The 25,359-nt window shown below is 42.6% G+C and overlaps 1 protein-coding gene across 11 annotated transcripts in view; it reads left to right on the forward strand.

Moving 5' to 3' along the window:
- The window catches only part of LOC145533454 (uncharacterized), a 103,770-nt gene that overhangs the window by 40,868 nt on the left and 37,543 nt on the right, over positions 1-25,359 (forward strand). For 3 of the 11 annotated variants that reach the window (XR_014074078.1, XR_014074080.1, XR_014074079.1), the window contains exon 3: positions 8,436-8,588. Coding sequence is in view for 3 of the 11 variants with exons in the window: in XM_081560876.1 (XP_081417002.1) it covers positions 8,436-8,588; positions 20,232-20,306 (228 nt within the window). In the remaining 8 variants the exon portion in view is untranslated. Of the gene's footprint in view, positions 1-8,435; positions 8,589-13,519; positions 13,603-14,696; positions 14,744-16,503; positions 16,534-20,231; positions 23,803-25,359 lie in introns of those variants that run through there. The other 8 variants (XR_014074091.1, XM_081560877.1, XR_014074082.1 and 5 more) reach the window with 7 other exon arrangements.

A 25,359-nucleotide genomic window follows, 5' to 3' on the forward strand; every position in this document is an offset into this window, starting at 1 on the left:
GTGTGAAATGGTACCTCATTGTGGTTTTGATTTGCACTTCTCTAACAATGAGTGATGTTGAGCATCTTTTCATGTGCCTGCTAGCCATCCGTATGTCTTCTTTGGAGAAATGTCTGTTTAGTTCTTTGGCCCATTTTTTGATTGGGTCGTTTATTTTTCTGGAATTCAGCTGCAGGAGTTGCTTGTATATTTTTGAGATTAATTGTTTGTCTGTTGCTTTGAGGAAGGCTTTCTTATCTCTCCTTGCTATTCTTTGGAACTCTGCATTCAAATGGGTATATCTTTCCTTTTCTCCTTTGCTTTTTGCTTCTCTTCTTTTCATAGACATTTGTAAGGCCTCCTCAGACAGCCATTTTGCTTTTTTGCATTTCTTTTTCTTGGGGATGGTCTTTGTTCCTATCTCCTGAACAATGTCACAAACCTCCATCCATAGTTCATCAGGTACTCTGTCTATCAGCTCTAGTCCCTTAAATCTATTTCTCACTTCCACTGTATAGTCATAAGGGATTTGATTTAGGTCATACCTGAATGGTCTAGTGGTTTTCCCTACTTTCTTCAATTTAAGTCTGAATTTGGCAATAAAGAGTTCATGGTCTGAGCCACAGTCAGCTCCTGGTCTTGTTGTTGCTGACTGTATAGAGCTTATCCATCTTTGGCTGCAAAGAATATAATCAATCTGATTTCGGTGTCGACCATCTGGTGATGTCCGTGTGTAGAGTCTTCTCTTGTGCTGTTGGAAGAGGGTGTTTGCTATGACCAGTGTGTTCTCTTGGCAGAACTCTATTAGCCTTTGCCCTGCTTCATTCTGTACTTTAAGGCCAAATTTGCCTGTTACTCTAGGTGTTTCTTGACTTCCTACTTTTGCATTCAAGTCCCCTATAATGAAAAGGACATCTTTTTTGCATGTTAGTTCTAAAAGATCTTGTAGGTCTTCATAGAACCGTTCAGCTTCTTCGGCATTTCTGGTCGGGGCATAGACTTCAATTACCATGATATTGAATGGTTTGCCTTGGAAATGAACAGGGATCATTCTGTCTTTTGGGAAATTGCATCCAAGTACTGCATTTCGGACTCTTTTGTTGACTATGATGGCTACTCCATTTCTTCTAAGGGATTCCTGCCCACAGTAGTAGATATAATGGTCATCTGAGTTAAATTCACCCATTCCAGTCCATGTTAGTTCACTGATTTCTAGAATGTCGACATTCACTCTTGCCATCTCCTGTTTGACCACTTCCAATGTGCCTTGATTCATGGACCTAACATTCCAGGTTCCTGTGCAATACTGCTCTTTACAGCATCGAACCTTGGTTCTATCACCAGTCCCATCCACAACTGGGTGTTGTTTTTGCTTTGGCTCCATCCCTTCATTCTTTCTGGAGTTATTCTCCACTGATCGCCAGTAGCATATTGGGCACCTACTGACCTGGGTAGTTCATCTTTCAGAGTCCTATCTTTTTGCCTTTTCATACTGTTCGTAGGGTTCTCAAGGCAAGAATACTGAAGTGTTTTGCCATGCCCTTCTCCAGTGGACCACATTCTGTCAGACCTCTCTGCCATGACCCGTCCATCTTGGGTGGCCCCACACAGCATGGCTTAGTTTCACTGAGTTAGACCAGTCTGTGGTCCATGTGATCAGATTGGCTAGTTTCTGTGATTGTGGTTTCAGCCTGTCTGCCCTCTGATGCCCTCTCTTGGTGACTACTGACTTACTTGGGTTTCTCTTACCTTGGACGTGGGGTATCTCTTCATGGCTGCTCCAGCAAAGCGCAGCTGCCGCTCCTGACCTTGGACGTGGGGTATCTCCTCGCAGCCACTTGCTCCTGAGCCACGCAGCCACTCGCTCCTGCACTGAGCAGCCTCTTCTGAAAGAGATGGGAATACCAGACCACTTGACCTGCCTCTTGAGAAACCTATGCAGGTCAGGAAGCAACAGTTAGAACTGGACATGGAAAAACAGACTGGTTCCAAATAGGAAAAGGAGTACGTCAAGGCTGTATATTGTCACCCTGCTTATTTAACTTATATGCAGAGTACATCATGAGAAATGCTGGGCTGGAAGAAACACAAGCTGGAATCAAGATTGCCAGGGGAAATATCAATAACCTCAGATATGCGGATGACACCACCCTTATGGCAGAAAGTGAAGAAGAACTAAAGAGCCTCTTGATGAAGGTGAAAGAGGAGAGTGAAAAAGTTGGCTTAAAGCTCAACGTTCAGAAAACTAAGATCATGGCATCTGTTCCCATCACTTCATGGGAAATAGATGGGGAAACAGTGGAAACAGTGTCAGACTTTATTTTTTTGGGCTCCAAAATCACTGCTGATGGTGATTGCAGCCATGAAATTAAAAGATGCTTGCTCCTTGGAAATAAAGTTATAACCAGCCTAGACAGCATATTAAAATGCAGAGACATTACTTTGCCAACAAAGGTCCATCTAGCCAAGGCTATGGTTTTTCCAGTGGTCATGTATGGATGTGAGAGTTGGACTATGAAGAAAGCTGAGCACCGAAGAATTGATGCTTTTGAATTGTGGTGTTGGAGAAGACTCTTGAGAGTCCCTTACTGCAAGGAGATCCAACCATTCCATCCTAAAGGAAGTCAGTCCTGAATATTCATTGGAAGGACTGATGTTGAAGCTGAAACTCCAATACTTTGGCCACCTGATGTGAAGAGCTGACTCATCTGAAAAGACTCTGATGCTGGGAAAGTTTGAGGGCAGGAGGAGAAGGGGATGACAGAGGATGAGATGGTTGGTTGGCATCACCGACTCAATGGACATGAGTTTGGGTAGACTCTGGGAGTTGGTGATGGACAGGGAGGCCTGGCATGCTGCTGTTCATGGGGTTGCAAAGAGTCAGACACGACTGAGTAACTGAACTGAACTGAACTTTTTTAAGAAACTAGAAGAAATCTTTATGATCTTGGTGTAGGAGAAGATTTCTAAAAGTTAAAAATCATAAATCTTTTTTCAGTTCAGTTCAGTCACTCAGTCGTGTCTGACTCTTTGCAACCCCATGAACTGTATGTAGCACGCCAGGCTTCGCTGTCCATTACCAACTCCCCAAGCTTGCTCAAATTCATGTCCATCGAGTCAGTGATGCCATCCAACCATTTCATCCTCTGTCGTCCCCTTTTCCTCCTGCCTTGAATCTTTCCCAGCATCAGGGTCTTTTCCAATGAGTCAGTTTTTCGCATCAGGTGACCAAAGTAGTAAATTCAACTGTACTGGGACAAAACACTTACATTAGTTGCAAGCCAAAATGAAAAATTAAAATGATAAGCCACAGTCTGGGAGAAAATACCAGTGTATTTGACTGAAGTATAATCAATATACATGATGAGATTTCAATTCGAGAATATATAAAAGGCTCTTACAAAGATGAGCAATCCAATAGAAAGATCAATTACACGAGCAGTCAATTTCTAGAAGAGGAAACATGTGTGGTCAATAAACATGTGAAAATACATTCAGCCTTACTATTAATGAGACAATTCAGGTTAAAACTGTAATGTTCAAGAATGGGAGGATTTGATGGTATTTTTACTGTTTCATATCTCAGGCTGGATGGTGGGTGCATGGTATTAGTAGGATTGTTCTATTTGCAGTTTGCAGTTTGCAGCCTGGGGTGCACTGTGCAGTAACTGGGTGGGTGACCCTGAGGCCTGTCTCTAAACCTCCCAGACTTTGGTTTGCTCACCTGGGTGCTACAGAAATCCTACGAAGGAATGGCACTGCTTCTTGACTTACGCCGTCCTATTGTGGTTGCATTTCCCAAAGGGGATGGGGAAAGACTCTATGAGATGCTAATCTGGGCTCCTTGGGACTGGAGCTCTCTTATCAAACAAGCTGGGTATCATTTATCACTGTGATTCACCATCCTTCAGGAGTGCAATTGTGCACCATGGAGATAGGGAGGGAACAGGGACGTTTGCTTGACTGAGACAGAGGAGGGGCTGGGGCTGAAACACCTCTGGCGAGTTCCCCTGTGTTGTCCCACTTCTGGCTCTGGGGCGTAGGAGTCTTTTGTGTGACAAGCGCTTATTCAGTCCCTTTGCCAAAGATAATAAGAGGCAGGAGAAGGGGCCGGGAGACTGTCTTTGGAGATGGAGACCAAGTATTGCTTTGGCCTGAGCACAACAAGGCCAGCTGCCGGCACCTGCTTCCTGCTCTGAGCTTCCCAGACGTAATTGAAATCAGGAGGGGTTCGCATGTGCCCGGGTGCCTTTCTTTGTGAGGCTAGTAAACAGCTTCAGCCTGGATTTTTATTTTTCTGCCAAAAGAAAGCAACTGCATCATGAATAGGTGTGCACTCCTGGGCACTTCACTCAGCCCACCCTGGTTCCTTGTTCTCATCTTTATAAAGAGGAGGTTGGATGAGGTTACTTCTAAGTCTTTCTCTTGTTCATTCATTTCCGAAGACATTTATGAACATGGCCTTTCAATGGCTCTTAGGACTTGCTTGGAGACATCAGTGTACGAGTTTTCAACAAGGAAATGGTTGAGTAAGACATTTGTCGACAAAATAATTATTGAGGCCCTACTATGAGGAATACTGTTGAAAGTGCTGGAAGGACAGCATGCAATAAAAGTAGACAAAGTCCCCTTGCTCATGAAGGATAAAGTTTAGCAAGAGGAGATAATCTACACAAACCCCACAGCTACTTATTTCAGGTCATGTTGTGTGTGTGTGTTGCTCAGTCATGTCCAACTCTTTCCAACCCCACAGACTGTAGCCTTCCAGGCTCCTCTGTCTGTGGGATTTTCCAGGCAAGAATACTGGAGTGGGTTGCCATTTCCTCCTTTGGGGTATCTTCCCGATCGAGGGATCAAACCTGCATCTCCTTCACTGCTGGCGGATTCTTTACTGCTGAGCCACTGGGGAAGACCTCAGGTCATGTTAAGTGCTAAGAAGATTAGGAAAACAGGGTGTGTGGACAGAGTGGCCACCCAGGTTATTTTGTGCAGGAACTTTGGAGAAGGCTTCTCCATGAGGCCTTTGAGTAGAAACTTAAGTGAGGGGAGGGTGAGCCATTCTTGGTGCGAAGAGCATTGTAGGTAGAGGAGAAGATTCATGCAAAGGCCCCCGGCGGGGGGTGTGTCTGCCGAGTTCAAGGAGCAGCGTGCCAGTGGGAGGAGGGTGGCTGGAAGTAACACATGGGAGCCAATGGGAGGCGGTGAAAATTCTGAATTTCATCAGAATGGGCTGCTAACAAGAGAATGAACCTTTGAATAAAGTTTGGAGAAAATATTCATCTGGCTTTTGAGAGAGGAATAGTCTGTGAAGGCAGGAGCAGGGGTGGGGGGGTTGGAGGGTGTGCAGGGTCCCAGCTGGACACGACACAGTGGCCTGTGAGAGAGATGACGCAATAAGCAGGCATTGGGGTGAGATTTTGAAAACTCCCCAGGAAGGACTCCACTTGGCCCAGTTATAGTCAGAGCGACAGGATTCTACCGCCAGCACTCCTCCTTGAAACCCAAAGCGAGACAAGAAGGGGTGACTGAGAACAGTAGAGGTGACACTGCAGAAATAAAGCAAACCAAAAACCACCACGGGATGAAGAGCAGAAGAGAAGATATGAAAGCTAAGAGCTGTGCTCTGAATTATTTCCTCTCACAACCATAATAATTTTTTTAAAAAGAATATTGGGTTGCCACACATCAATTCTTCCTGTGATGTCACCAATACATTGACAGGCATTGATTACTTCTCCTGTCCCTAGTGTTGGGTGAGGGAAGCGGGCTTATGGATGTGAAGACAAGAGGGAGTTAAGAGTATAAAGCTGCTTTCAGGACTTTCCTGATGGTCCAGTGATTAAGACTCGCCTTCCAATGCAGGGGATTCAGGTTTGATCCATGGTCTAGAAACTAGGGTCCCACAGGCCGCAAGGCGAGGCCAAAAATAAAAACAAAAAATATATTTTAAAAGGTTGTTTTCCATTCTTCCTTGAGTCTTGAAATGGCCATCTATGGGGTCGCACAGAGTCAGACACGACTGAAGCGACTTAGCAGCAGCAGCCCAACTTCAAAATGACCATCTGATTCATGGCTTCCTTTATTTCTTTCTGGTTGGGAAAACCCTTCCTTTCTCCTCTTAGAAAGTGTAGATCCTACAGGACCCAGTTCACACTGAAGCCGCTGTTGCAGGAAAAGAGGGAGGTATTCCTGGGCTTGCCCCACATACTGTGGGAGTGCATGGAGTTTGGGTTGTGGGAGAGGTGGAAACCAGGCAGAAGACTTGGGCTGAGTTGGGAGTGAGGGGTACTGAGAGGTGAGGTAGAGGCAGCACTGAACAAACAGTCCCTGGGTGGTCAGGGGAGATCTGGATGGCAGGCAGGCAGAGGCAGAGACCATCGGGAGGTTACTTTACCCTTGGTCCTCTGGTGCTGGCCATGAGCATAAAGCTCTATTCTAAACAAATCTAAAAGTTCTCTTAGGAAAATGGAAGGAAGAACATCCTTGAAACGCAAAAAGAAAAGCAGTGTATGCTGGCCAGTCCTTCAGTGCTGCCGTATCTTAATGTCTAGCTTCTGTGTGCTGAGATGAGACCAGGCCCTGTTCTTGCTCTTTACAGGCATCAGCTCACTGACCACTCTGAACACTCCCATTTTGCAGATGGGAGCACTGAGGTGCAGAGAGCTTGCATAATGCAGCCGGAACTTGAACCTAAACAATCTGACTCTAGATGCCAAGTTCTTAGCCACCTTCCTTCCCATGGGGAGTTCTGAGAGCTGGAAATGTGTGCCTTTGGTAGTTTCTCATGCTTCAGTTTTGAGAAATGTCAAATTCCACATAATTCTTTCACTCCCCAGTGGTTCACTGGGTTGGAAATCACAGACATTATTTTTAAACATGTCATGTCAAATTGGGTGCCCCTCTCTTACTCCATCTTCAATGAAACACTGTTATTAACATGTGTAAGAACATACATGGAACGTGCTGAGGCATATATGTATTCAGATGAATGCATGCATACAAGATGGAGTAGGAAATGGCAACCCACTCCAGTATTCCTGCTTGGAAAATTCCATGGACTGAGGAGCCTGGAGGGCTATAGTCCATGGGATCGCAGAGTCAGACACACCTGAACAACTGAGCACGCATGCATGCGTGCATGCACGCACACAAGAACATTCAATGGTACCCAGTGGCCTTTGGGGAAATTCTTTGGGGTATCAGGAGATGGCTGGGTTCTAGTTTTTAACCTCCTCCTTCACTGGCTTCTGCCTCTTCAATGTGCCATTAAATAGTTGCCATTTCCCAATCAGAGCCTCATGAGAAGCAAGACCACAATCCTGCAAGCTTGTGACTCTGGTGCAAAGACAGCAGTGGCTGTGTTTGATTTGTGGTCCAGGTTAGACCTTTACCTATAAATGTGTTGGGTATTTAGGACTCTAAAGAGCTGAAGAACAGCTTGTTTGGAAGAAATGCCAGCCCACTTGTATTTAGATTCTAAATACCTGCATTTGGAGGTATTTCGCTTAGACTGAAGGCGATGCTTCATCAAACAAATTTGATTCAGTTTCTTCTGAATATTCCAGAAGTGTTTCTCGTTCCTGTCATTCCTCTAGACCTACTCAAATCCACAATTTGCACTACTGAGATTCAAAAAGAGATGGTTTTCCAGGCAACATTAAGAGAAAAATAAACAAGACTTACCCTAGTAACATAAATATCCCCAACAGGCAAGGCTTTAAGGCAAGCAGCTTGTTGGAGTGGAAAATTCTGTAAGTCAAAAAAAAAAAAAGGAAAATTTTAAGATATCTAAATATTACCTTCTTCTTATAGTAGGTATATATAACCACTATTGGGCTTCCCAGGTGGCTGCTGCTGCTGCTGCTAAGTCGTGTCAGTCATGTCAGTCGTGTCCGACTCTGTGCGACCCCATAGACGGCAGCCCACCAGGCTCCGCCGTCCCCAGGATTCTCCAGGCAAGAATACTGGAGTGGGTTGCCATTTCCTCCTCCAGTGCATGAAAGTGAAAAGTGAAGGTGAAGTCGCTCAGTCGTGTCCAACTCTTCACCACCTCATGGGCTGCAGCCTACCAGGCTCCTCCGTCCATGGGGATTCCCAGGCAAGAGTACTGGAGTGGGGTGCCATTGCCTTCATTAGTGGTTTTAAAAAAAAAAAAACAACCCACCTGCATCGCCGGAGACAAAAGAGATGCGGGTTCAATCTCTGGGTCAGGAATATCCCCTGGAGGAGGGCATTGCAACCCACTCCAGTATTCTTGCCTGGAGAATCCTCATGGTCAGAGGAGCCTGGTAGGCTACAGTCCATAGGGTCACAAAGAATCGGACAGGACTGAAGTGACTTAGCTCACACGCAGCATGTATGTCAATCCCAATCTCCCAATTCTTCCCCCCACTCCTCCACCTTGGTGTCTATATGTTTGTTCTCTACATCTGTGTCTCTGTTTCTGCTTTGCAAAGGGCTGTTCTTTAGAACTGGGATCCCGCAGTGCTAGAGCTTCAGGACGAGAAGTAGATGTTGCAGAAACTGACCACAGCGTCCCTTTTAAGCCTGTTTGCCCTAAGGTCCATGCTCCTGGATCCATGAGAAGAGAAGAACCAGCCTCAGAGCGGGTACCTTGTAGCACAGTGGTAATGTGACTGATTGGCCTGTTACGTTATTCTATGTTTATTATATTTGTGAGCCATGTTTAGTTTTGCAGTTTTCCAAAATGGGGGACAGTTAGCAACTCATTAAGTTTTTGAAGGAAATGAAATCTGTTCACAAAACTAATATATGTATTAGAAAACTAATATGTTTATAGAAACTAATATATATTCATAATATGGATTAAAAAACTAATATATATGTATGCTTAGTCACTCAGTAGTGTCCAACTCTTTGCAATCCCATGGACAGTACCCCATTAAGCTCCTCTGTCCATGGGATTTTCCAGGCAAGAATACTGGAGTGGGTTGCCATGTCCAACTCCAGGGGATCTTCCCAACACAGGGATCGAACTCAGGTGTCCTGCACTGCAGGCAGATTCATATATGTATAGAAATGCATTTATATTTCTCTAAACCAATTTTCCCAAGTCCCTTTCATTTGTCTATTCCCCATATTAATTAGAAGAGGAAACAGATAAAATAGAATAACATTACGTGCATGAACAGATGATACAAAAGTAAACTCCATTTATAACTCGTTTACCTACTTGTCTTCATTTTGCTTAAATAAAATGTAATTAAGTATTTCATCATTTGAAAATGAAGTCTTGGCTATAATTGTGCCTTTATATCCCTAAGTATGGGGAAGGAAATGGCACCCCACTCCAGTACTCTTGCTTGGAAAATCCCATGGACAGAGGAGCCTGGTGGGCTGCAGTCCATGGGGTCGCTAAGTGAAGTGAAGTGAAAGTCGCTCAGAGTTGAACTATAAGGAAAGCTGAGTGCAGAAGAATTGATGCTTTTGAACTGTGGTGTTGGAGAAGACTCTTGAGAGTCCCTTGGACTGCAAGGAGATTCAACCAGTCCATCCTAAAGGAAATCATTCCTGAATATTCATTGGAAGAACTGATGCTGAAGCTGAAACTCCAATACTTTGGCCACCTGATGTGCAGAACTGACTCATTGGAAAAGACCCTGATTCTGGGAAAGATTGAACCAGGAGGAGAAGGGGACGACAGAGGATGAGATGGTTGGATGGCCTCACCGACTCAATGGACTTGAGTTCAAGCAGACTCTGAGAGATAGTGAAGGACAGGGAAGCCTGGCATGCTACAATCCATGGGGTTGTAAAGAGTTAGACATGACTGAGCAACTGAACTGAACTGATCCCTAAGTAGGTCATTAAAATATAACCTGGCATTTTCCTTATTGTTCTTTATTGTACTGAGCTTGAATTACAGCTTGGCATTCACACTTTCTCTTCCCATTACTATATGCATATCTATTCAGTGATGTGTTGTTAGCGTCACACAGTGTTTAATGTTTAGATTTGTTTCATCTTGTATTTCAAACACACCTATCATTTTAATTTTACTACAGAGACTGTAAGCTATAAATCTGAATTTCTAACATCCTTAAGTTACATGTAACAGCCTCAGATTTAATGATTCAATTGGCCTGAAAGCTGGATATTATAGTTGTAAAGAACAACAGAAAATTTGGTCATTCTGTATTGGTTCTCTATTGCTGCATAACAAAGCACCCTAAAGTGCATGGACATAAAACAGCTCTTTTGTTAGGATTGTGAGTTCTGCGGGTCAAAAATGTGGGCAAGGCATTGTGGAGATGGCTTGTATATGTTCCGGGATGTTGGGGATCTTAGCTGAAAAGACTGGAAGGAGACTTGTCTTGATGGCTGGGGCTGGAATGACCTGGAGGTGTCCCCACTCACCTGTCTGATGGTGAAACTGGCTGTTGGCTGGAAAATCACACAGGACCTGTTCATGCCATTTCTCTGATGGAGCTGCTGTGAGTTTCTATACAGCATGGTGGCTGGATTCCAGCAGGAGAATCCCAAGAGAGCGGCTGGACGCTCTATCACCTTTTAAGACCTAGCTTTGCAAGAACCACGGTGCTGCTTCTGCTGTAGTCACAAAACCTACCCGGAGTCAAGGAGAGGGACAGAGACCCTGTCTCTCCATGAGAGGAGTGTCAAATCACCATACAGAAGGAGTATATGCGGAGACATTGATGTGGCCATTTTTGAAAAATGCAATCTAACCACACACGTGTAGTTTATTCTGACTTTTTTTTTTTTTTTTAACTAATTCTCTGGCATTCTCTCCCGAGTAGCTTGCCATCTTATCCATAATAAATATCCAACAAATTCTTTTCAAATGTTTAGTGTCTGAAAAATTTCTGTTCTTGAGCTGCTACAATGAGTTGCATACTTGTGAAAATCTTTGCTGATTTGAGCTTAATAATAAGCTCTAAATCGGTTATGCCAAGAGTGAGATCACATTCACATTCTATTCATCTTGATTGAGACTTTTCAAAGTACTCAACTTAGTTTTATTTTTTAAAATATCTTTTCATTCATATTTCATTGTTTTATGTGACTTTTAAACAGCTAGCATATTTCAGAAATGGGGATAAACAAGGTTGGGAACAAGCACAGCTGACTCTTGGTAAGAACAGGACTCAACTACTGGAAGCAAGAGAGGACAGGGTGCTTAGAAAGTATTCCTTAACAGCTCATGTTGACCCGTGAACAGCAGATATCAATACTATTTTCCAGGCAAGTTAGACTCAGCATTTCTTATTCCATTTGTGAACTGTCTCTTGAGCAAAACTTACCAGAAAAGTCGCTATCTATTATGTGAGGACAAAGTTGCTGGCTCACATTTTATGTGTATAAACATGTTGATGTTTTTTGGACATTAGCTCCCAACAAACACAAGGGCTCCAAGTTTCCTCATATGCTGTTTTCAGGAAAATACATCTTTCAAGTTATAAAAATTAACCATTAGCTAGAAATGGGCAGCAGAGGTAAAAAAGAGTTGGGAGGACTCATCAGGTGTTGTTGGATGCAAAGATGCCTTGAGAATCTGGCTTCAGTGTGTGCTTAGCTATTTTCAGATCGAAATTGTTTTCCAAGCAAAATCCAGGCAAAATCCTAAATTCCTCTCCAAGCCTCTTTGGAAATAAAACACTCACATGTGTCCTTTTGTCTGAGGTCCAACGATGCTTCTGCCAATTGCTATGGTTTAAACTATTATGGTGAGCAAATGAAACAGTGACAGAAATAGAAACTCCAATTAAAAGATAAGGCTGTACCAGATCACTCTTGTTCTGCATCCACTCTATACCCTAAGCTCTATGATACCCAAGGTAGCTCAGGGACAACATACTGCACATGTTAAACCATACCGTAGTACGGTTCCCTCCTCTCTCTTCAAACGAATTACGTTAGCAGCTAAATTTCTTCCTTGTGGGAAACAGGGAAAACTGATGTCAGTGAATCATAAAGTTATATTAAAGTGACTATGAAATATGTGTTAAAATAAATGTGCAGAAATTGCAGACACAGTGTATAGTTCACATAGTGCTAAGCAATCTATTTTAACAAGAACCTCAAAAAATAATGTGTAGTAAAGCCACCCAATTCTTAAGGATACTGTTCAGGAAAATGTTTACAAATTTTAATTTTGTGGCTAAAGCCTTGCCTACAATCAGTTTACAGCCACTGAATAAAAAGAGTATCTACTGAATTGTGAGGATATAAACAGATCCATTTGCAAATGGCTTGGTTCATCAATATCTTTTAAAAAAAAATGTCATGGCCATATTCACATGCAAAAACTGCCTAATTCAGAATCAAAGCCAAATTATAGTTAATATAAAAATGCTCTTACTGAATTTCATAACAGTAAACTCAAGCATAATTATGTTGATTAAAAACCTCACAGTTATCAGAAAAATATACTTCATTTCAATGAAAATGTTTTTCTTGTTTTTATTCTCACTATAAATAGTAAAACCATGTAATATTAAAAAATCAAAGAATGTAGAAAAATGTAAAATAAAACTGAAAACTATCCATAATTCTATCACTTAGGAGTGACTCCCTTTAATATATAGGTATATATCCTTCCAAGCTTCCCCAGTGGCTCAGCAGTAAAGAGTTCTCCTGCATTGCAGGAGCCATGGGAGACACAAGTTTTATTCCTAGGTCCAAAAGATCTTCTGGTTGAGGGCATGGCAACCCATTCCAGTATTATTGTCTGGAGAATCCCATGGACAGAGGAGCCTGGTGGGCTATAGTCCACAGGGTCACAAAAAGTCAGATATGACTGAAGCAACTTAGCACGCACACATGCATATATCCTTTCATACAATTTTTATGAGCGTACCACACACACTCACACATAAACACACAGTTATTAAAGGATATCATACTATAAAAAACTGTTTGGTTTAGGTTTATTTTTAAGTTTAACCATATAGCATGAACAACACTTCTTAATCAATGCACTTCAGTTCAATCGCTCAGTCGAGTCCCGACTCTTTGCAACCCCATAGACTGCAGCATGCCAGGCTTCACTGTCTATCATCAACTCCCAGAGTATACTCAAACTCACGTCCATTGCGTTGGTGATGCCATCCAAACATCTCATCCTCTGTCGTCCCCTTCTCCTCCGGCCTTCAATCTTTCCCAGCATCAGGGTCTTTTCAATACATTTAGAGACCGATTATTATTTGCAATTACTTCATGGTTATCCAAAATATAAAATGCATCTTCTTACTTCATAAATAGCTTCTTTTGGGGAATCTAGATTACTTCTCAAGATCATTTTAACAACTAATTATTCTTAAATGTTTTATCTCAAAAATTGTATTGGAACTTAGAACACACAATTCAAAATTTCAAAGAAGTAGCTAAAATTTAACTTCATTAACTTTTTTTGCTCTGAGTCATCATTTTCTTCATATTTACATAGGTCTTATTTTTCTACATTATATGAACAGAAAGAATCAGACCAGCACAGCATCAAAGAAAAAAAAAGTCACCTAGTGCTAGCCTTGTCTAATATCCGGCTTTCTTTTTTCCTTAGAGAATGAGTATGCTGGCATTTTGCCCTCTGACACATCTTGTTGTAATAGGATCATGAAACCGAAGTTCCTAATAAGAACCAAGGTACAATATAATGGAATCCCAAATAAAGTATGTGTCATTTAGTAAAGAAAATAGAAGACAATCCATTTCAGAATTTCCTGGCAGCTCATCTAGAGTCTCAAGAGTGTGCAGAGGTAGAGAGGGTTCTTTGATGAGTACTTTTTAGAGAAAACTCCTGCTGGGAGTTATACAAAGGTTAGTGATTCTTCCACCTAAACCCTAGTTGCTTGAGAGGAGAGTTCAGTGGGACCCCTCAGAGAGCTTGAGGTGCATCCTCTGAACTCTGCAGGCCCAGGAGCTGACAGACTGCCTATTATCTGGAGGTCAGGGAAAAGCTGGTGGGATGCTTTGGTGGTCATCACTGATTAGCTCTGCAGTGGGAGGCACGTGTCTTCCCTTCACCGCTGGACACAGCGTGTATGACTGGCTCCCATGGACCAGCTATTGGCCCTGGAAGAAAGAGACCCTAATGGAGCCATTTCAGGTGTGGGGCCAGAGGACCACCTTGAAGGGATGATGAGATCCTCAACGGTGAGCGTGTGCTCTGTGGCCTGGACCTGGGGTGTGTTGACTTAGAAAATATTCACGATCTAAAAGTTAAGAGTTATGTTTTATTCAGTGGGAATTTTTAGGACTTCAAGCCCAGGATACAGCGTCTCAAGTGACCCTGACAGAACTGCCCTGAGGAGGCTATATAGAAGTTTGCAACAAAGGGCAGGTAGTCTGAATATCAAAAGGATTTTGTGAATTAAAGAAGACCAGATATCTTAAGGGGCTTCCCTGGTGGCTCAGTGGTAAAGAATCTGCCTGCAATGCAGGAGACCTGGATTTGATCCCTGGGTCTGGAAGATCCCCTGGAGAAGGGAATGGCAACCCACTCTAGTATTCTTGCCTGGAGAATTCTCTATTATCTGGCGGGCTACAGCTCATGGGGTCACAAAGAGTCAGACATGACTGAGCGACTAACACGTTCACTTTCAGATATCTTTAGTTAAGGAATTTAGCGCTTTTCTGTATTTGGGAAGATGCAAGAGTCTGGGCTCACTGAAATCATTCCTTTCATATGCATCTCAGCTCTCAGCAATCTGAGGCCAGTATCCTGCATTTTTCCACAGTGCTCACGGCAGGGAGTGTCTGCAACTTAATGGCTGCTGGATTACAGGTATTGTTCTCCTTCCTGGTTGCCCTCAGAACTCAGAAATTCACATTTGGAGGGCCTAAATCACTGATGACTGTGACATCTTTATTTATGGATATAGCAGGAAATACTCTATGTCTCAGGTGTCTGTACAGAGGAGAAGCACGGTCCTCATTTGAGATCTGCATCTGGAAGGACCTGCAAATGTGACTCCAGAGAGAGATTGTCAGATGTGGGTTCTCACAAGCCCAGTTCTGCCTGGGCCAGTCCCAGAGAGGCAGACTCTGTAGCCAGGAGTTGCAGGAGGAAAGAACAGTGTGAATCAGGAGTGGAGAAGGACCACCTCTGAAACCTGACAGGCCAAGCTGGGAAGTGGGAGATTTGACAATTAGTCACCAAGTTCAGATATTTCATTATTATCAAAGGAGTGCTTCTGACTTCTAAGCTGAATCTGTGTGTCTTATTTAGTCAAAGTCCCTGGAATTTCCCAGGCAGGAATACAGAAGTGGGTAACCATTCCCTTCCCCAGGGGATCTTCCTGATCCAGGGATCAAACCCAGGTCTTTGTGGCCATAAAACTGTGTATTGCCTAATTCCTTAGACCTCTCCAATCTTTACCAACAGAAAGGGAATCTACTTCAAGGGGAAATGGCAAAAAATATTAAATTATGTTTTGAGTATATCCTGTGAATGGTGCACATTCAATGGACTGGTCACCTGCTTTTTGGTGGTTTCCAACTGAAAACACTGTAGATCTGCAGCAGATCTGACTGTTCCCAACATTGTCAAGTGGTGTTGGTTGGAGGGATCACCATTTAAAGCCTCTCCTGTGTCAATTAAAAGACTCTAAAAGGCAAAGGTGGCACTTTAGGAAAAGCTGAAGGACATGGCATACCCCACTTGGATATTCTTGGTGAAATGCAGTTTATGTGACTGGGATGAAAATAATGTTTCTTGTCAAAGAACAATTCAGAGACATTTGTTAGTTTATTTTGCAGGCAGATTGTTTACTCACATGAGAAGGAGCCACTTGGCAGACTGAGCTAAGGAACGAAGGCAAAAATAGGAATCAAAGACAGAAGGGAGAAAATGAGACTGTTTCAGTCTGGGAACATAAATTTTGTGTGCACTATTTTTGCATAAACTGATTATCTGGAAGCTAGCAGAGAGAGGTCCATCTGGGCAGATTGTTGTTGAAAAGGCCAACTCGGGGCATCAAAGATAACAATTTCCATTGTTCAGGAATTCACCAGAAAGCCCTGGAGGTTGGGCTTGGGCCATCTTTCTGAAGTGTCTGCCACGCTCCTTCCCTTAGGCCCTCTTTATGGTTCAGCCACACCTGTACCATGGGACCTGATAGAATTACTCCTCACGGTCAGCTTCCCCCAGAGCCCTTTGTACATTCTAAGAAGGTCTCCACGTGTTTGCATCAGCAAGGAAATTAAAGGGGAAAACCAGAGATGTTCCTAAACGCTAAATGTTTCTACATTAGAGAGAACTGAGAACTTTTCCTCTCTCTAAAAGAGTGTATCTTGGCAGAGCAAGAGGGTAGGAGGGGACAAGGGCCACGAGATCAGCTTGGATTGACTTTGGAAGAAAGCTTTGGGGAGGTATTTTTAAAAGGATGACTCTACAATTTGGGGGCAGTTGCTGGGAGGTGGCTGTGGGGAATGAGTGTGGATGTAGGGGGCATTTTTACTATACATAATGTGGTATATTTCCCCTGTGGTGTTTTCCAAGAGTTATGCAATAAAGACTTAAATTGCTTTTCAATTCTTTTGTAGCTCTTGTGAAAGCAATGCTGTGCTGAGAAGGTAATGAGAAGAGCCAGGTTTATTCTAGTTATACATATTAAAGATTAGCTAAGGCTTCAGTAAAGACACTCTTTTTTTTTTTTTTTTTTTTAAATCCAGCATTCACCAAACTTTTTTGAGCTTACTATCCTATTTTTAGAAAATGTGATTTCATATGTAATTATTTGGAACACACTTTGGGAAATGTGATTCCTGGCTCACATTATCTCAAGATAGGTCAAGAATTAAAAAAAAAAAAAAATCACTCTCCCCAATTTAATTTAACAGAGCCATATAGAGTTTAATGGGGAAGGACAACTGTCCTTGGTGGGACAGCATCTCCCCAAATTTGTGTCCTTTCTGGATCCTCACGACATGAACTGATTTGGAAATAGGATCATTGCAGTTGTAATTAGTTAAGATGAGATCATACTGGAATAGGATGAGCCCTTAATCTATGACTTATATGTTACACAAGGAAAAAAACCACAGAGACATACATTTGAGAGAACACCCTATAGGGGTGGAGGCAGAGAAGGCAATGATTCAGCTAGAACCCAGGAACAGCACGGATGCTCCAGCACTAGAGGCTAAGGAAAGGGCATGGAACACATTCTTCCCTTTAGTCTTCAGAAGGAGGAGGGCTCCTTGGGCCCTTCCTTCCTACGATAGGCTTTCCTCCATATCCTGCTTTAGCTCCTCTCTGAGATATCTAGATAAGAGGTATTTGTGTATTCGTGCACGTTCAGTTGTGTCCGACTCTTTGCGACCCCATGGACTGCAGCCTGCCAGGCTCCCCTCTCCATGGAATTTTCCAGGCAAGAATATTAGAATGGGTTGCCATTTTCCCCTCCAGGGGAGCCTTTCAGACCCAAGGATGAACCAGAGTCTCTTTCTTCTCCTGCATTGGCTGAGGAGTCTTTACCACTGGGTCACCTCGAAGCCCCTATTTGATGCAAATTTCCTGAGTGTGGTTTTGCAGATGTGAAAACCCCCCACCAAATGGAAGATGTTAACTACTTGATGACCATGAGCACACAGCTCCAGGCCTTCTGGAGCCTGAGGACTGATAATGTTCAGTCCTGTGACTCTGTCCTGCTGCTTCACCCTCGATCAATCCGAGCATTGTGCACAAATTGATCACAAACCCTGTGACCCCCACACACAGCCTCATCTGGTTTTTAAAAGTGCTTTGCCAAAACGGGAGTTCGAGGCTTCTCAGGGCTTGAACCACCTACCTGTCTGCTTCATGGCCCTGCAGTAAACCTTTCTCTGCTTCCAACACCAAAGTTTCAGATGGTTTGGCCTCACTGTGCAACAGGCAAACGAATGTTAACACTGACACCTTTTTTAAAGAAGTCTTTATTCAATTTGTAACAACACTGCTTCTGTTTTATATTTTGTTTTTTTTTTGGCCATGAGACATGTGAGATCTTAGCTCCCCAACCAGGGATTGAACTTTCATCCCTTGCATTGGAAGGGGAAGTCCCAATCAACTAACTTCCTTGAACCACCAGGGAAGTCCCTTGGTTTCAGATTCTAGCTTCCAGAACTTGAAACAGAAAAATTTCTGTTGTTTAAAGCCACACAGTTTGTGGTAATTTTTAAGGCAGTCCTAGGAAACTGATATGATAGACAGGTCTCAAAATTAAAAGATACCTGACTATGCAAACTTAAAGATCCCTCAGCAATAGAAAGTAATGGATGCATATAAAAACACAGATGAATCTGAGAATAGTTGTGAGTGAAAGAAGCCAGATAAAAAAGAGTGCATACTGTATGGGTCCATGGATATAAAATCCTAACAATTTAACCTACAGCAACAGAAAGCGGGTGGTTTCCTGGGGACAGAGCTGAAGGAGGGCACAGGAGAAGGGTTTACAAAATGTATAAAGAACACTTTGGGGTGATGGATATGGTTGCTCTCTTTTTAAAAATTGTTTTAAAATTTATTTGATTTATATTTTTTGGCCACTTGGCATATGGGATCTTAGTTCCCCAACCAGGGATGGGAAGTAGAAGCCCCAAGGCAAGGAAGTCTCCAGCAGGTCTCTTGACTGTTCTGGTGGTTTTAGCATGTGTATCTAACACAACGTCAAAACTGTCTACTCTAAATATGCCCAGTGTTTTATGTATGATAATTATATCTTAATAAAGTTCTTTAAAATGAAACAAGGTAGAAATTCATTGCTTTAAAATAACCAAGGGAATGTTGTGCAAATTTATATGGAGAAATGACGGTGACACAGAAAGAAACTTTCACTGTTGGGCTTGTGGTCAAGCTCATTCTCTCTGTCTGCCTCTGTCTCTGTCTCTGTTTCTTTCTCTCTGTCCCTGTCTGTCTCTCTCTCACTATATCCTTGTCCTTAATTGAAAGTGGTAGAGCATACACATTTCTGAAACAACTCTAATTGTTTTCTTTGGTCTAGCCTCCAGCAAATTAAGAAGAGGGAGCCGAGAAAGCCATTTCAGCCCTAAAATAACACCACAGGAACTTTTCTTCTGAGACAATCTCAGCATTCAGCAAACCCATGCTCTTCATCTCTTGCCCGGGGACATCACCGTAGATATGTCATCCCCCTCCTGGTGTTGATACCTTCATCTTTTCTCTCACTTTCCCTCCTGGCTTTAATTAAACATCACACTGAAAAAGGTTACCAAGGCAAATTATGAGACGAGTTCTGCCATCTTCTACCCCATCCCTCAAGACCTGGGTCAGCCTGTCTTCCTCCCTCAAGGCTTCACTCGCTTCTCTGCCTTGTTGGTTCCTCTCAGCACTTACTCTCCTTCACGCACGAGAGCTCTTCTCACAGGCTGGTTTTTCTCTCTGCCATTTTCTGTGTTAGTCTTGGCTCCTCAAAGAGAGCCCTATATCTTTCTACTTGGAAACCCTCGTGTCTCCTTCTAGATTCATCCCGATCCAGATGCTAGGGCATATTCCATCTCTAAAAGGCTCAGCAAGAGCCCACATGCTTTCCTCTAAATCTTTCCTTTCATTTCACTCTTGGCCCTGGATGTATCACTGTCTGCTTGGAATTCCAATATGTCCACATATTAGAGTTCCCACATCTCTGTGACAGGGGGCTTTCAACAGAGCTTCTCTGGCTCAGCACATATCCCAGGAGGACCCGCGGCACAGGAGTGATGGGAGAGGGTGTACCAATACCTTAGCCCTTTGCCTCTCAGGTGCAACAACACTGAGGTGTGTTCCACACCATGTCCTCACACTTGCCCGTGGTGGAAAGTTCCAAGGGCCCGTTACACAGCTGACTGAACAGCACACCTCTGTAGACTGCCTTCCCATCCCTGGATTAATCCCCCACCTCCCAGCTATAGTGTCGAAGGAAACTTCCAGGTAACTGTGCATGTGTGCTAAGTCTCTTCAGGCGTGTCTGACTCTTTGTGACCCTATAGACCATAGATTGCTAGGGTCCCCTGTCTGTGGAATTTTCCAGGCAAGAATACTGGAGGGGGTTGCCATTTCCTTCTCCAGGTAGACTGCTTGCCTTCAAGTCCTCATCTTGGCTTCTGCTTCTAGGAAGCCCACCTGAGATTAAGACCTTGTCTTAGAGCCCACTGGGTACTTGATTTGCTGACGACCCCCCGGCTCTTCACAGAGCCCCAGTTCTTATGGCTGGGTCCCCACTTGCATCCCTACCCATCACCATGTGCTGGCTCCCTGAAGTCTGATTTCCTGTTTTTCTTCCCATCACATGCAGCTTGGAAGAGTGGGGAGAGGACCGCTGTTTCTCATGGACCAACGAGACCACCAGAGAAGGTCTGCTGGTGGCTGAAGGTGTGAGGAGACCTCAGCAGGAATGTGATGGACCAACATTACTGAAGCCACCGAAGCTGAGAGCCAAGAGAGGAGTACATCTGACCATGTGAGTAGAGATGGACTTTCTCTGCTCAAGAGGACTGTAGGGGAGAGAAAGCCTGAAGAGACTCTGGAGAACCCTTGAGCGGGTCCTCGAACCATCAACCCAGCCAGTGAGTGAGAGACCCACAACCCACTGAGGACAGCTCTGCCTTCTTTTCTTGACGTTCCTCACTGCAGGTCTTGGACCCTGCAGTGCAGAAATGAAGAAGAGGGCTGAGGGCAGGGGAAGAACAAGACTACTACTTCTTTCTCCATCGCAAGCCTCCCAACTCAAGGGAGAACTTCACTGTTGCTTGAAGTGCCAACTTGATCCACAAACTGTGAGACCCAAACTGTGTTAGGTCCACCCCTTTATCTCACTGTAGTTAGCAAAATAAAGGTTCCCCCTGAAGATCTCACACCTTAATCCCTGGAGCCTATGGATATAGATAACCCTGCGCGGATGGGAGAAGAGATGTTGCAGTGTGATTAAGGTTATGCAGCTTGAGATGGAGAGAGAAGCCTGGACTATCCGAGGGTAAAATTCAATCCCATAAATTCTTAAAAGCAGAGAACTATTCCTGGCTGGGGAGAGAAATGTGGTGGAAAAGGAGGAGAGATTTGAAGCACAAAGGGAACTTGACCTCCGCACTACCGGTTGTGAAGGAGCAGAAAGGAGGTAGTGTGCCAGGTCATGTGGTGGCCTCTAGAAGCCAGAAAGAGCCCTCAGCTGACCAGAAGCAAGGAATCCTGGGCTTACAGCCCAAAGGAATGAATTCTGCTGACAACCAAATGAACAAGGAAATGACAGCTCCGCTGGAGCCCCCAGGAAGAAACACAGCCCTGCCGACACCTTGATTCAAGCCTGGTGAATCATGTTGGACTTCTGACTTAAAGAACTTTAAGAAAATAAATTTGTGTTCTCTGTGCCTCTGTTTGCAGTTATCTGCTATGGACACAATGAAAAAATAAACACACTGACGGTGGAGATTTTCTCCATGCTTGTGAGTCCTCCAAGAGGAGAAAGCAAACCTTTGCTAGTGGCTCCCTGCAGGTTGCTAATATAGGGAGACTAATACTTTGCCAAATCCCATATGATGCTTCTGCTTATCAGAGAAAAGAGGGAGAGAACTTGGGTGCATTGATTTGAAGCAAGTGGATCTGTTCTCAGTATTCCTTGCAACTGCACAACGTCAGGACATGCACCTGGCTCTTCATCTTTTCCCACTGTCCTCCTCTGCTTAAGGTTTTGACCCCCTAGAAGCTGCATGTATACCCAGACTTTGTTCAGGAAAGGACTTTGAAAGTTCCAATCGATAGAAACAGTATTCGTTTAGTTTTTACCTTGCTCTTAACTCTACCCTCTAATTGGACAGAAAAATCCATTTCTTTATTGGATTCTGTAATCTCAGCTAGTGTACTGACCTGTTCCCCACCCACCACCTTTTCCCCCAGAATTTCAAACCAGTGATTTTCCAGGCATCAGATCAGAGTGGAGAGACCTAATTAATTGATAGGACTGTGGTCACCTGGGCTTGACAATGTGTGTAATTCTTAGAACACAGACTCATTAAAAGCACTTCCTGCCTCACACTTGAGATTAAGGACATCAGAAGAAAACCAACTGCCTAACTGTATGCTTATTAGACCTTGCAATTTTGTTGACACATACTATATTGGAAAAAAAATTCATAGGGTTTTATTTTATTTATTTTTTAAAAGTACATTCCAAACAAACTCATCCAGAGATATGTAGTTGTTTCTAGCTCAGGTACTGTCATGTTTTAAAATGGTTTTACTTCTCCCAAGGATGGTATTATTTAAAGTGCCAGCTTTGGTGCCTGCTGCTATGCAAAGTTTCTCCAGTCTGTACTTCCTCCCCCTTTTCTCAATCATTCAGTTACCAAGAAGTGAGAGTTAAACAGCCCCACAACCAAGATTTTGCTAGCAAGATTTTACTCAAAATCCTTTAAGCTAGGCTTCAGCAGTATGTGCAATAAGAAATTCCAGTTGTATAAGCTGGTTTCAGAGAGGCAGAGGAACCAGAGTTCAGATTGCCAACATTTGTTGAATCATGGGAAAAGCAAGGGAATTCAAGAAAAACATCTACTTCTGCTTAACTGATTATGGTAGTGCCTTTGATTTTGTTGATCACAACAAACTGTAGAAAATTGTAGTACCATACCACCTTACCTGTCTCCTGAGAAACATGTGTGTGGGTCAAGAAGCAAGAGTTAGAACTGGACATGGAACAACTGATTGGTTCAAAATTGGGAAAGGAGTATAAAAGGCTGTATATTATCACCCTGTTTATTTCACTTATATGCAGAGTACATCATGAGAAATGCTGGGCTGGATGAGTCACAAGCTGGAATCAAGATTGCTGGGAGCAATATCAATAACCTCAGATATGCAGATGATATCACTCTAAAGGCAAAAGTGAAGAGGAACTAAAGAGCCTCTTGATGAAGGTGAAAGAGGAGAGTAAAAAAGCTGGCTTGAAACTCAACATTAAAAAAACTAAGATCATGGTATCTGGTCCCATTACTTCATGACAAATAAAAGGGGAAAAGGTGGAAGCTGTGACAGATTTTATTTTCTTGGGCTCCAAAATCACTGTGGATAGTGACTGCATCCATGAAATTAAAAGATACTTGCTCCTTGGAAGAAAACTATGACAAATCTAGACAGAGTATTAAAAAGCAGAGGCAACACTTTGCCAACAAAGGTCCATATAGTCAAAGCTACGCTGGTGGTTCAGATGGTAAAGAATCTGCTTGCAATGCAGGAGACCTGGGTTTGATCCCTCTGTCGGGAAGATTCCATGGAGGAGGGTTTGGCAACACACTCCAGCATTCTTGCCTGGAGAATCCCCATGAACAGAGGAGCCTGGCAGACTACAGTCCACGGGGTCGCTAAGAGCAGGACACAACAGAGCGACTAAGCACAGCACAGTCAAAGCTATGGTTTTTCCAGTAGTCATGTATGAGTTGGACATGTGAGAATTGGACAATAAAGAAGGCTGAGCACCAAAGAATTGATGCTTTTGAACTGTGGTGTTGGAGAAGACTCTTGAAGGTCCCTTGGACTGCAAGGAGATCAAACCAGTCAATCCTAAAGGAAATCAGTCCTGAATAGTCATTGGAAGGACTATTGCTGAAGCTGAAGCTTCAAAACTTTGGCCACCTGATTTGAAGAGCTGACTCTCTGGAAAAACCCTGGGCAGAGTTCTAGCAATCTCATTGCTGGAAAAGACTGAAAGAGGAGGAGGAAGGATTGACTGAGGATGAGATCGTTGGATAGCATCACAGACTCAGTGGACATGAATTTCAGCAAACTCAAGGAGATAGTGGAGGACAGAAGAGCCTGGCATGCTGTAGTCCATGAGGCTGCAGAGTCAAGCATAACTTAGTGACTGAACAACAATCAAGGTAGATTTGCCAATGCCTTTCAGTCTTCTGAAAAAGTGTGTTTATTTTGGAGCTTTGTTATTATTATCATGCAAATTTAGAATTTGTAGTATTTTTTGTGAATTGCAAACTTTACCAATTTTTAGTGATCAATCTGGCTTTGTCCAGAAAGTCTATTTTGCTTAATATTAATACATTAACTCTCTTTTAGTTAGGAGTTGCATAATATCTCATCATTTGTTTCAGGTGTGTTGCAAACTTTACCAATTTTTAGTGATCAATTTGGCTTTGTCCAGAAAGTCTATTTTGCTTAATATTAATACATTAACTCTCTTTTAGTTAGGAGTTGCATAATATCTCATCATTTGTTTCAGGTGTGTTCATAAATACCATTTGCTTGACAATTTAAAAGGTCAAATGAGGGCCTATAATTTCTCTCTTTTAACAGACTGTAAGTTTTTGTCATATAACCAAATTTACATTGATTGTGATTACAGGTATATTTGAATTCTCCTTTATTATCTTATTTTATATTTTGTTTTACCTTTCCATGCATCTTTTCTTGTTTTACTTTACTTTTTACCTGGTTTACTCTCTTTTGTATCATATGTGTTTTTCTAATTTATTCTTCCCTCTTTTTGGTTGGGAGATTGTATATCCCATTTATATATGCTATTTGCCCTGGATATTTCCATCCTTACATTTTAAATTGTTACTGAAGGATAATTTACATATAGAAAATGTACTCATCATAAGTACACAGCTTCCTGGATGTTCACAATACAAACACACTTATGTAACTAGCATCTAGGTCAAGAAACAAGAGTGCAGGCCCGGAAACCCTCTGCATACACCCTAGACAATCAAACACATTTACCAAAGCCGAACAAGTCCTAAAATTCAGGATAATTTTTATGCTTCTTCTTAAAAATAAGGTTTTCCTTTAGAATATTTTAACTCCAACGAGCACCACCTGATTTCTGTACTATTGTCAATCCTTTTAGTTCAACTTTATTTTTTAACACCATTAATTTACCGTGATGTGTTTATCATTTTCTTTGCTTACCCTTCTATTTTGCATCTTAGATTTTCCAATCGTGACTTTTTTCTTTTTGAAGTTTGGTTTTTGAAGTTTCTGTGGTTAGAGTCTATTGGTAGAAAAGTCTATTTGTCTGTAAATGGCTTTATTTAATCTTCCATTTTTCAAATTTATTTTTACTGGCTATACAATTTTATGCTGATAATTTTTTTTCCCTTAGTGCTTGGAAAATTTTATTCTACAGTCCTGTGCTTTCTATTGTCATTGACACAACAGCTCTATTTCTAATTGTCATATATTATATTTTTTCTTTAAATTAATGGGAATGTGTTACTCATTATTTCTCTAGATACTGTCTCAGTTTTCTTTTTTTTTCCTGGAAACTTGATCACACATGTTAACGTGTTAAACCTCTTTTCTTTCTCTCCTCCATTTTACTGTCACTGCACTGCATTTTTCTGCACATCTCTGGGTGCTTTCTCAGAGCCATTTTCCATTCATGAACTCTCATCTCTGCTATGTCTAATCTACTGTTTTCC

This window comes from Giraffa tippelskirchi, chromosome 13 (genome assembly GCF_054371585.1).
Source record: "Giraffa tippelskirchi isolate mGirTip1 chromosome 13, T2T-mGirTip1v1.2.pri, whole genome shotgun sequence".
In the NCBI taxonomy this organism is placed as follows: domain Eukaryota; kingdom Metazoa; phylum Chordata; class Mammalia; order Artiodactyla; family Giraffidae; genus Giraffa; species Giraffa tippelskirchi.